At 42.6% G+C, this 12112-nt stretch overlaps 1 protein-coding gene across 1 annotated transcript in view; it reads right to left on the bottom strand.

Moving 5' to 3' along the window:
* The window catches only part of LOC100495374 (butyrophilin-like protein 2), a 53723-nt gene that overhangs the window by 30016 nt on the left and 11595 nt on the right, over positions 1-12112 (bottom strand). The window contains exons 3-5 of the mRNA XM_031891827.1: positions 11087-11187; positions 4728-5072; positions 2305-2574 (exon numbers count right to left, since the gene is read on the bottom strand). Of these exons, the coding sequence (XP_031747687.1) occupies positions 2305-2574; positions 4728-5072; positions 11087-11187 (716 nt within the window). The remainder of the gene's footprint in view (positions 1-2304; positions 2575-4727; positions 5073-11086; positions 11188-12112) is intronic.

Raw genomic sequence — 12112 nt, 5'->3', positions numbered from 1 at the left:
AAAACAATTTCTCATTTACTTATTGCTTCATCTTATTTTAACAAAATGCAAAAACAAAATGACAAAATACCAAAAAAATCATGAAATTGTGATAGGAAGAGTACTTAAAAATTAAATTTTATAAACATGTTTTCTTATAGCCTGTACAGTGTAAATACAAACCGTTAAAGTCATATGAACAGCTGCACACAAGGATTTATTCACAGACAATGCCATTTTTATCTTTCTCTAATTATAATATGCCAATTAGGATTTGGATTCACACAAGTACTTTCCAAAGACCTAATGCCGGCCTTATGCCCTGAGATAGTGGCCACATTTCCATTAGCAGCCGCAGGAGCAACTGTTGCAATTCGGGTGGATGTGGCTTGGTCTGACCTGGGACTGGGCCTGGGAAAGGGAACAGTTTAGCTTCCTGAGGAATTACACTATATACACATAAATATTCCATTCCAACATGTCATGTATATCAGGTGGCAATAAATCTCTTTAGGTACTTACTGAGTTTCATGCTTTGATGGCATATATACCCAATACAAACAAGCAAATAAGTCAGACAAGGCCAGAATACAATGTAGCGACTGTACTGATCCCTGCAGGCTTCTGGAAGTCCTGTTTCTATAGGGAAAATATACATAGAATTAATTTAAAACCACAGAATGTCATGTAATTTATCTTTGTCTAAGCATTTATACCTGCCCCACTGTTGGGCTTCTAATACCCACCTACCCCCATTCTCACTTACCCCTGCATGAAACAGACAGGGTCTATGAATGGATAAACAATATAGTTTAGATTTTTTATTCTATTTTTTTAATCACAACTCTTTGCTTTATACAAAGAGCAAAAGCTTCACATGAAAAGGAGACATGATTCCGTTTGTGTATAAATCATTGCTTGGGACACACTTTAAACCTGGGCGTGCCAGGAGATGTACAATCATAGGCACAGTTTTAGTAAGGCTTCTGTTAAAAAAGTGAGATTAGAATGGTACAGCTATATTAACTAAAGTACAGGTATGGGACCTGTCATACAGAATGCTCAGGACCTGGGGTTTTCCGGAATCGTTCAGATTATAATAATCCAAAATAATAATTATAATAATTATTATAATAAATATACCGTAATATATAATATAAGATTATATAATTATAATAATAAAATAATAATTTGATAATTCCAAATTACAGATCTTTCCATAATTTGGATCTCCATACCTTAAGTCTGATAAAAAAAATAATAATAAACCCAATAGAATTATTTCGTAGTTGGGGCAGGTACGAGATATTTTATTAAAAAGGAGAAAAAGGAAATCATTTTTAATTATTTGATTAAAATGGAGTGTATGGGAGACACCCTTACCGTTAATTCTGAGCTTTCTGGATAATAGGTTTCCAGATAACAGATCCCATACTTTGACAGTCTTAAAGAAGAACTTCAAGTATCAACAAGTTTCACAAGTGCAACGGGCATGAAATGTTCCTACAAATATTTCTCTAAATAACATTAGCCCTGTAAAGGCAATGGAGCCCACCATGATCTCAGGTGTTTGTTACCCGTCTGAACTCACAGGAAGGTGACAGAGATGAGTAGGGAGTGATCCTGAGCCTTTTCTGACAATCACTTGGAACCGTTGGTGGAACTGTGGGACAGGCGACAGATACACAGAAACGCAGACGTACCTGCCAGTGAAGCTATTAGATACCTGGGCACCCCAACACCCAAAATGACAACACAAGGCAATTCCCTCAGACACTGCAGGTAACTTCACCCACTGAGACTCTAGATAAGCCAGAATGATTTCTTGACAGTAGTGATGAGCGAATCTGTTCCGTTTCACTTCGCCAAAAAATTTGCAAATCTTTCAAAAAATCCGCAAAATGGCGAAAATGTCATGCGGCAAAAAATATTGTCGCCCGCGACTATTCTTTTGTTGCCCGCGGCTATTATTTTGTTGCATGGCTATTATTTTGTCACACGGGGCTATTATTTTGTCGCATGGCTATTATTTTGTCACACGGGGCTATTATTTTGTTGCATGGCTATTATTTTGTCACACGGGGCTATTATTTTGTCACATGGCTATTATTTTGTCGCCCGCGGCTATTATTTTGTCACACGGCTATTCTTTTTTGGTGCCGGTGACAATTTTTCGACGTGCAAATTTTTCCACGGCGAATTTTTTCATTCGTTTTGCGAAATAATCGCAAACGCGGAAATTCGCCACGAATCCATGCCTGGGGAAACATTTCGCCCATCACCACTTTACCGTATAGGCAGACTAATTGGAAGACTGTAACTCACCTCTGATCTGCCTGGAGTCATATTTGCTCTGATTTATGGAATTGGAGACAGTGCAAGTGATATTAGAAGCATTTGGTAGAAATATTATACTAAAGATGCAATAGAAACTTTTCTCATCTTTGTACACATTTCCCATAGATGGGATGACTCGGTTCCCCTGGGTATCAGTCCATATGAGGGAAGGTTCTGGAAGCCAGCCACAGGACCCACAAAAGGCAGTGTCATTACTTGTAAATGTGTTGGAGGTAATTACAGGGAGACTTCCCACAGCTACAAACAGAGAAATGTAATTAGCGGTGCAGTTGTACTGCCGGGCTACACACAGCAATAACTCCGTACAGCAGTGGCTCGGAGACTTTTTTGGTTCAAGCCCCACTTTAAGGTTACACATTTGGTCAGAGCCCCTTAGCTCACAAGCTTATATATCTAACTAACTTAAATAGGTTTTCATGAGTATTAATGACAGCCAGGGTCAAACTGGGGATTGCAGGGTCCACCGTCAGGGGAGGAACAGTCGGCCGGGGGAGCGCCGGCAATGGTTGGTTCTGGGCCGCTGGGGCCCACTAGGGCTTTTCCTGTGTGACTGGTATGAGTACTAATCACCAGGCCCGGATTTGTGGCGAGGCCACAAAGGCCCGGGCCTAGGGCGGCAAAAATTTAGGGGCGGCATGCCGCCCCGCCGCAATAAAATGTGTAAGTTTGCCTCCCTTACGGAGCAATGGGGACCTCTCCCCACTGCTCCGTATCGGACTTTAAATGCTTGCGCATGAGCGCTTGCGACCGGGGGGTGGTGGTTCAGAGTTCGCGCATGCGCACACGGGGGCGGTGGTTCCGCGTTCGCGCATGCGCACATGGGGGCGGTGGTTCCGCATTCGCGCATGCGCACACGGGGGGGGGGCTTAGGGGCGACCAACGGGGGTGGCCTAGGGGCGCCGAAAGGACAAATCCGGCGCTGCTAATCACATTTTATTTACTGGATCAATCCTGTCTAACTCTCTCCCTGTCTCTTTCTTACCCCCATTCCTGGAATGTCCAGGCTGCCAAGGCCAAAGGACACTTTCCTATTCTCATTCTCCTGGATTTCTCTTCTGCTTTTGATACAGCTGACTGCTATTTTTTTCATTCACAGTGTTACTAAGATACCCCCTTTCTTTCACAAGTAACTGCTAATCTATGACCTTATTCTATCCCATTTAGACTACTGCAATCTCCAACTAACCAGCCCCCCAGACTCCCACCTCTCTCCCCTGCAATCAATCTTAAACTCTGCTGCCAGGACCCTCCTGCTCTCTCCCAAGAGGGAACCTGCTCAGCCCCAAGTAATATCCCAATCATGGCTGCCTGTTAAGCAAAGGATAGTATACAAATTCCATCTTCTAACATTCATATCCCCTCACTCCTCTGCTCCTACATTTTTTTCATTTGTTTCCCTGTACGTTCCTGGCCGTCACCTCAGAGCCACCATCTTTTTATGTCAATTTTTGATTTTTTACTTTAATAAATCTCAAATATTCGAGTTTGAAAAACTTAAATGCTAATATATTTGCAAACACGTTTTTTGCCGTGATATTCTCAATTTGGAGAAAAAAACCCAAATCCAAAGCAGTACTTATGTTCTCTGTATAATTTGTTTGGTTTGTTTGTTTGCATTGCAATAGGCTGTGACATACCATACTGATAGAAGAGCTTGTCAGAGTTCTGGGCTTTTTATGTTATAAACAGTGCATTCTGATGTTAGAACATACTATTTATATATTGGATATATTGTAAAGTATAAGGCCAATGCCCCACTGAGATGTTAGTCACCCGCCATAAATCTCTTCTACCATTGGCAATTAATCTCTCCAAAATGCCTTTCCACTGGCAACATAGCAAATCGCCAGTGGAAAGGCATGATATCAAAATGGGAAGGCAAAATGACTGAATAAAGTTTTTCCCAAAAATTGAGGGGCAATATCCTTCATTAAGGGCTTAGGCACCATAACCTATAAATATACCTCTGTGCTGTACCCTGTTAATTCAATATAACTGCACCTCTGTAAGCAGCTAACCTGCCCATATCCACTTGCCCATCACAGGATGGTACTCAGAGGCCCACTAGTACTCCCAGTGACCCAGGGAACACTGAGCACTTATACATTGTCATGTCTAATCCCTGCTTGGATCCCTGTGATGGGAGACTTCATTTGCACCGGCACAGGATCCCAGCACCCAATGCACACGTGCCTGCTCTCTGATTAATGGGAATCAAGCAGGGCCAAGATGGAGATGGCTAAAACTCTGTGCCAATCTGTATTTCTTTCCATAATATAGGGACATATCATTTCTCAGTTGCCAGGTTTAAGTAGTAGCCTAAGGACCAGTATAATCATTATCAATTAAAAAAATACCAGAGAGGCTTTAGTAAAACTCTGCTCACTTACCAGTAACCTGTAGCTGTACTGCTGCCATACCGTGATGTTCAGTGGACTCAACAAAACAATAATATTCCCCAGAATCCTGAGCTGTGACATTACGGATCTTTAAAGGGAAAATTCCTCTAGTGATGTTCTCTTTTAGCAGTTCTGTTCTGTTAGCAAACTGTGGCATCTGGGCTGTGTAATCGTCTTTCCCATTAATATAAAGATGAACATAGGGCTGGTACATAGGCTTAAACCAACGGATTTCCATCTTCTCTGCGTTCATCTCAGGGGTCAGATGACAAGGTAACACCACATCTGATCCAAGTGCAGCAACAACTGATGTTGTAGAAGAAACCGTAAATCTGACTGTTAAAAACACAGCATAGAATAATTGAAAATGATTTGAAAGATAATTATTTGAAAGAATTTCAGATGCACAGACATATCTCCAAGCACAAAGATGACCTTTCAGCATCACTGACCAATCTGGCTGAGCAGGGCAGTTACAGTGTGTAGCGCAGACTTTGCTGCTGCAGTTTGGCACTTGCCCGATTGTGGGATTATGCAGAGAATCATATAGCAGTTCAGCTCATAGTTATATACAGTGGTGTGAAAAACTATTTGCCTGATTTCTTATTCTTTTGCATGTTTGTCACACTTAAATGTTTCTGCTCATCAAAAACCGTTAACTATTAGTCAAAGATAACATAATTGAACACAAAATGCAGTTTTTAAATGAAGGTTTACGTTATTAAGGGAGAAAAAAAACTCCAAATCTACATGGCCCTGTGTGAAAAAGTGATTGCCCCCCTTGTTAAAAAATAACTTAACTGTGGTTTATCAATTTCAATTTTCAATTTCAATATCAATTTCTGTAGTCACCCCCAGGCCTGATTACTGCCACACCTGTTTCAATCAAGAAATCACTTAAATAGGAGCTACCTGACACAGAGAAGTAGACCAAAAGCACCTCAAAAGCTAGACATCATGCCAAGATCCAAAGAAATTCAGGAACAAATGAGAACAAAAGTAATTGAGATCTATCAGTCTGGTAAAGGTTATAAAGCCATTTCTAAAGCTTTGGGACTCCAGCGAACCACAGTGAGAGCCATTATCCACAAATGGCAAAAACATGGAACAGTGGTGAACCTTCCCAGGAGTGGCCGGCCGACCAAAATTACCCCAAGAGCGCAGAGACAACTCATCCGAGAGGCCACAAAAGACCCCAGGACAACATCTAAAGAACTGCAGGCCTCACTTGCCTCCATTAAGGTCAGTGTTCACAACTCCACCATAAGAAAGAGACTGGGCAAAAACGGCCTGCATGGCAGATTTCCAAGGCGCAAACCACTTTTAAGCAAAAAGAACATTATGGCTCGTCTCAATTTTGCTAAAAAACATCTCAATGATTGCCAAGACTTTTGGGAAAATACCTTGTGGACCGATGAGACAAAAGTTGAACTTTTAGGAAGGTGCGTGTCCCGTTACATCTGGCGTAAAAGTAACACAGCATTTCAGAAAAAGAACATCATACCAACAGTAAAATATGGTGGTGGTAGTGTAATGGTCTGGGGTTGTTTTGCTGCTTCAGGACCTGGAAGGCTTGCTGTGATAGATGGAACCATGAATTCTACTGTCTACCAAAAAATCCTGAAGGAGAATGTCCGGCCATCTGTTCGTCAACTCAAGCTGAAGCGATCTTGGGTGCTGCAGCAGGACAATGACCCAAAACACACCAGCAAATCCACCTCTGAATGGCTGAAGAAAAACAAAATGAAGACTTTGGAGTGGCCTAGTCAAAGTCCTGACCTGAATCCTATTGAGATGTTGTGGCATGACCTTAAAAAGGCGGTTCATGCTAGAAAACCCTCAAATAAAGCTGAATTACAACAATTCTGCAAAGATGAGTGGGCCAAAATTCCTCCAGAGCGCTGTAAAAGAGTCATTGCAAGTTATTGCAAACGCTTGATTGCAGTTATTGCTGCTAAGGGTGGCCCAACCAGTTATTAGGTTCAGGGGCAATTACTTTTTCACACAGGGCCATGTAGGTTTGGATTTTTTTCTCCCTAAATAATAAAAACCCTCATTTAAAAACTGCATTTTGTGTTTGACTAATAGTTAAATGTGTTTGATGATCAGAAACATTTTGTGTGACAAACATGCAAAAGAATAAGAAATCAGGGCAAATAGTTTTTCACACCACTGTACAATCGGCAGCCAATATCCTCAGCATGTTTGGAACCAAATACGAAGGCTGATGGCAGCCAGTTTGGTTAATATGTGACAGATCATATCCAACATCACTGATCTGCCCTATACACAGGGGAACAGCCCGTTACACTCATATACAGGAAGGCACAGTAGGCAAGAACTCATCCTTACTGAGCAATGAATATAAATAAAATAGATATATAGAGAAAGAAACACATATAAATGGTTCACATGTACATTAGGACTAGAATACTGCACTTCCCAACTGAAACCTTTCTGCCTTGTTACTATGTTACTATGTAAGTGTAGGGATCCATAGGGTTAACTAGTCCCTATGGCTTTAAACCCTGCAGCTTCCTGGTTTTGTGCTGTTACTGGGCAAAGACCCATGTATCAGTTTTGAGTTCATATGTGTGATTATTGGGTAACAGGGAGACCACTCCCTTGGGACACAGATATAGTGTTTAGCAGGGGGGTAGGGCTGCCTCTTTGGCTGCCTGTGTTCACAGGGGAAGCAGCACTGTGCTGGAGGCAGAAGAACTAGGCCCCCAGTAAAGCCATGTGCCCCAGAGTGTGTCAGCCACTCTGGTGAAGTCGGGGACAGAGACCCTGTGAATGAGGAGCAGTTAGATAGCAAGTTTTGTGGAGCACTTGCTAGGAAAGTGAGATAGTGAGGGAAGAGAGCATGAGCAGTTTGGCTCAGAGGAAAGTAGCTGTGGGAGTCCCTTCCAGACAGGCATTGTTGCCTTAGCGTAGGGCCACGGTTTAGACCTAGGAGGCAGGTAGTTTGAACCCTGATCCAAAGTTGCCGTGGGGCCTGAGGAGTGTGGTATCCAGCTGACTGTTCCACAGAGTGAGCAACTGAACCGGTGGCACTGACCCTGCCCAGGCTCAAGGGGAGTTGGGAGGAGCGGGTGTGCCCCCTCTCTGTGCTGTCCTCAGAGAAAGCTATGCTGACTGATGTGTGTGAGTATATTGCAAATATACCCTGCAAATTGCTTGTCGCTGAAAAGAAACCAGTTCTACTGTTCAACTGCAAGAACCTTCTGGCGCCCATTTGTTATTCTGCACTACACACAGCTACAGTGAGTTGTAGTTGCACTACGCCATAGCTCCGTTTGGTTACTTCCACATAGCGAAGGCCCATCCTGAAGGACTGAGTCGCATGTACCCCATGCTCTAGACCTATCTAGTCGTGCTATTGGCTTGTTACAGCCAAGAAAGGGTTACATTTAAGGCGCCCAACGTGGGGCAGAGCCATCCTTGAACAGGGCGGAGCATTATCCTGAGGGTGCTGAGCTGGTGTGCATGTACTTTTAAATTTTGCTGACATGCTGCCGGACTCGATAGGAAAAGGCACCTGTGGATGCTGATCGTGAATTCTACGTTGTGTTTGGCCGTGGGTTCGGGCTTGAAGGTTCCCCCATGAGTACCCATTGGCTGTTGAAGCCATCAATCAATCGCTGTGGAGTTTGGCGCGCTTCTGTGAGATCCCGCGGGAAGTCACGCTTGTTGACGAGACTTCGCGGAGCGTCGGCCATTTTGTGACAGACCTCGGACCCAGATGCAAGCGAGACATGCTGCCTGATTGGGAGTTGGTAAGCGGCTGCTACCACTGAGGACTGCAACCGGATAAGTTCCAGATGACTGCGGCTGCGGACTGGATTGCTGTGAGAGGGGGGTAAGAAAGCCATTTCCCCCGGGTGTTACTGCGGCGGTGGAACACCCCAACTGTAGTGACTTTCCATAGACCCTGCTTTATTGTCCAAAGAGATGGCGGATAAAGGCCGGGAGGTTGGGAGAAACCTAAGGTGCGAGGTTATGCCCGGATTTCCCACTGGTTGGTCACCCCTATGGACTCCCAAGGACAGAGACACTTAGGGGGATGATCATGTTCTGTTGCCCATAAAGGTGGGGCAGAAGTGGGCTTAATAAAGTTAATGTTTGTGCCTTAACCTCTTTATGTCCACAGGAACCATTGTACCCGCTATGCCTCAGGAGAGGGTACTTGAAGGGGATGTTTGGTACTGTGTGTTGCACTGATTCTTGCACTGTATATTATGCTTGAAATGTGTTTGAACCATTGCCGGGACGGAATGGGTTTCCCCCCGGGTGAATGTAGGGATCCATAGGGTTAACTAGTCCCTATGGCTTTAAACCCTGCAGCTTCCTGGTTTTGTGCTGTTTCTGGGCAAAGGCCCATGTATCAGTTTTGAGTTCATATGTGTGTTTATTGGGTAACAGGGAGACCACTCCCTTGGCACTGAGATATAGTGTTTAGCAGGGGGGGGTCTGTCTCTTTGGCTGCCTGTGTTCACAGTGGAAGCAGCACTGTGCTGGAGGCAGAAGAGTGTTGTTAGTCACTCTGGTGAAGTCGGGGACAGGGACCCCATGAATATGCTCTACAGGGCAGGGACCACCTTCCTCATCTTTTTGACAGTAACTTGACTTTGGGGCTGATTCAAAAAAGGTCATTATCACTTAACAGATAGTTTTATGCATTAAAAAGTGTTCTTTAATTAAGTACCGATTCATCAAAACTCATTTTGCATGTGTTACTACTCATATCGCATGTGCAAAAATCCAGATAATTGCAAAGCGTTATTTCCATCGCATTGAGGTAATTATCGAATATTTTTAATTTATAGGTACAGATTCTTCCAGAAACGTCAGCACCCAATTACAATAGCAAATTAAACAAAAGCACCCCCCACCCAAATCGATGAAGGGATTAAATGGCGGCAGGAGGAGTTGCCTCCAGACTAAACTTAGCAGATGACACACATTTCTGAATGAACTGTAATACAGCCGGAGCAAACTGAATGAACTGTAATACAGCCGGAGCAAACTGAATGAACTGTAATACAGCCGGAGCAAACTGAATGAACTGTAATAGAGCCGGAGCAAACTGAATGAACTGTAATAGAGCCGGAGCAAACTGAATGAACTGTAATACAGCCGGAGCAAACTGAATGAACTGTAATAGAGCCGGAGCAAACTGACTGAACTGTAATAGAGCCGGAGCAAACTGAATGAACTGTAATACAGCCGGAGCAAACTGAATGAACTGTAATACAGCCAGAGCAAACTGAATGAACTGTAATAGAGCGGAGCAAACTGACTGAACTGTAATAGAGCTGGAGCAAACTGAATGAACTGTAATACAGCCGGAGCAAACTGAATGAACTGTAATACAGCCGGAGCAAACTGAATGAACTGTAATAGAGCCGGAGCAAACTGACTGAACTGTAATAGAGCCGGAGCAAACTGAATGAACTGTAATACAGCCGGAGCAAACTGAATGAACTGTAATAGAGCCGGAGCAAACTGACTGAACTGTAATAGAGCCGGAGCAAACTGAATGAACTGTAATACAGCCGGAGCAAACTGAATGAACTGTAATACAGCCAGAGCAAACTGAATGAACTGTAATAGAGCGGAGCAAACTGACTGAACTGTAATAGAGCTGGAGCAAACTGAATGAACTGTAATACAGCTGGAGCAAACTGAATGAACTGTAATACAGCTGGAGCAAACTGAATGAACTGTAATAGAGCCGGAGCAAACTGAATGACTGTAATACAGCCGGAGCAAACTGAATGAACTGTAATACAGCCGGAGCAAACTGAATGACTGTAATACAGCCAGAGCAAACTGAATGACTGTAATACAGCCAGAGCAAACTGAATGACTGTAATACAGCCGGAGCAAACTGAATGACTGTAATACAGCCAGAGCAAACTGAATGACTGTAATACAGTCACTGCAGCACTGCTGCACTGGGTACAGTTGTTGCCATGCAAGGGAGATTGATACTAACAAATGGCCTGAATACTTGTAACATGTTACATTCAGTATATAATTGCTACCCATGCCACTGACTGAGTTTGGATTCAAGTATAAGATTTTTTTCAATAACTGATCTCTGGATCCTTGAGTGATATTAGCAGAACCGGTACTATACTCCTTTATTCTAACATTCAGCTGACATCTTTTTAACTCATTCAATTAGAAGTTACATTTCATACATTAGCTTTAGTCATGGAGTTCTAGCAGTAGGAATGGGAAGGTGCAAGGGTAATGGGCTGCCATTACTATCCTTCAGATTTGAAACCTCAGCACCCACTACTGGCATAAAGACATTCTGTGTATATAAAATAAACACTTACCCGAAAGGGATCCTTCAAACATGGAACAGAGAATGAAGAGCCCAAAGAAATGCACAATCTTGAGAATAGCAGGTCCCATAATCACCAACCAACAGCCTAATCTGCAATTGGGAAATATATAAATTAACGGGTTACAGCACCGCTTGTACCTAATCTGTATATGAAGAAATCTGTGTTCTAAAAGGAACATCCAAACATTTATTGACAAAATAGAGAATATGTGTTAATATGCTGTACCCTGTATATAAGGGGCTGGAATGTTCCCTTTCTGACAACATGTACACATAAAAACAAACTGTAAAGGTTCTAAAAAAAAACTTTAGCCCTGTGCATAAGCATATTTAACAGTATAGTGCAAACAGTCGCTTAAAGTTTAATGCGCTAGTTTTGAGGCAAACGGCTGCGCCATACAAACATGCGCATATGAGGTCGCAAAACTTAAATTATGTGCATAGATGGCTCAGGGTTACGGCTAAATTGTTGGCAAAATCAGTTTGGTTGCGTTCATTATATTGCACAGTGCGACAATTGGTGTGCATTGTTGTGCAACTGGCTTTATAAATAAGTACAGGTATGGGATCCCTTATCCGGAAACCCGATATCCAGAAAGCTCAGAATTACGGAAAGCCTGTCTCCCATAGACTCCATTATAAGCAAATAATTCAGATTTTAAAAAATTATTTCCTTTTTCTCTGTAAAAATAAAACAGTGCTTTGTATTTGATCCAAACTAAGATTGTGTCCCACGGGAGAAAAGCGCTTTACAAATGTTTGTTGTTGTTGTTGTAATCCTTACTGGATGCAAAATAATCTTATTGAGTTTAATTAATGTTTTATTGATTTTTTAATAGACTTAAGGTATGAAGATCCAAATTACGGAAAGACCCCTTATCCGGAATACCCTTGGTTCCGGGCATTCTGGATAATGGGTCCTATACCTGTACAAAGTTAAAAAAAGGGTAAATGTTAATGTCAGAAACATTAACATGGTTTTATTAATGACATGCCTAAATTAATTTCAATAAAT

This window comes from Xenopus tropicalis, chromosome 8 (genome assembly GCF_000004195.4).
Source record: "Xenopus tropicalis strain Nigerian chromosome 8, UCB_Xtro_10.0, whole genome shotgun sequence".
NCBI lineage: Eukaryota > Metazoa > Chordata > Amphibia > Anura > Pipidae > Xenopus > Xenopus tropicalis.
This window is presented reverse-complemented; position numbering and strand designations above follow the sequence as displayed.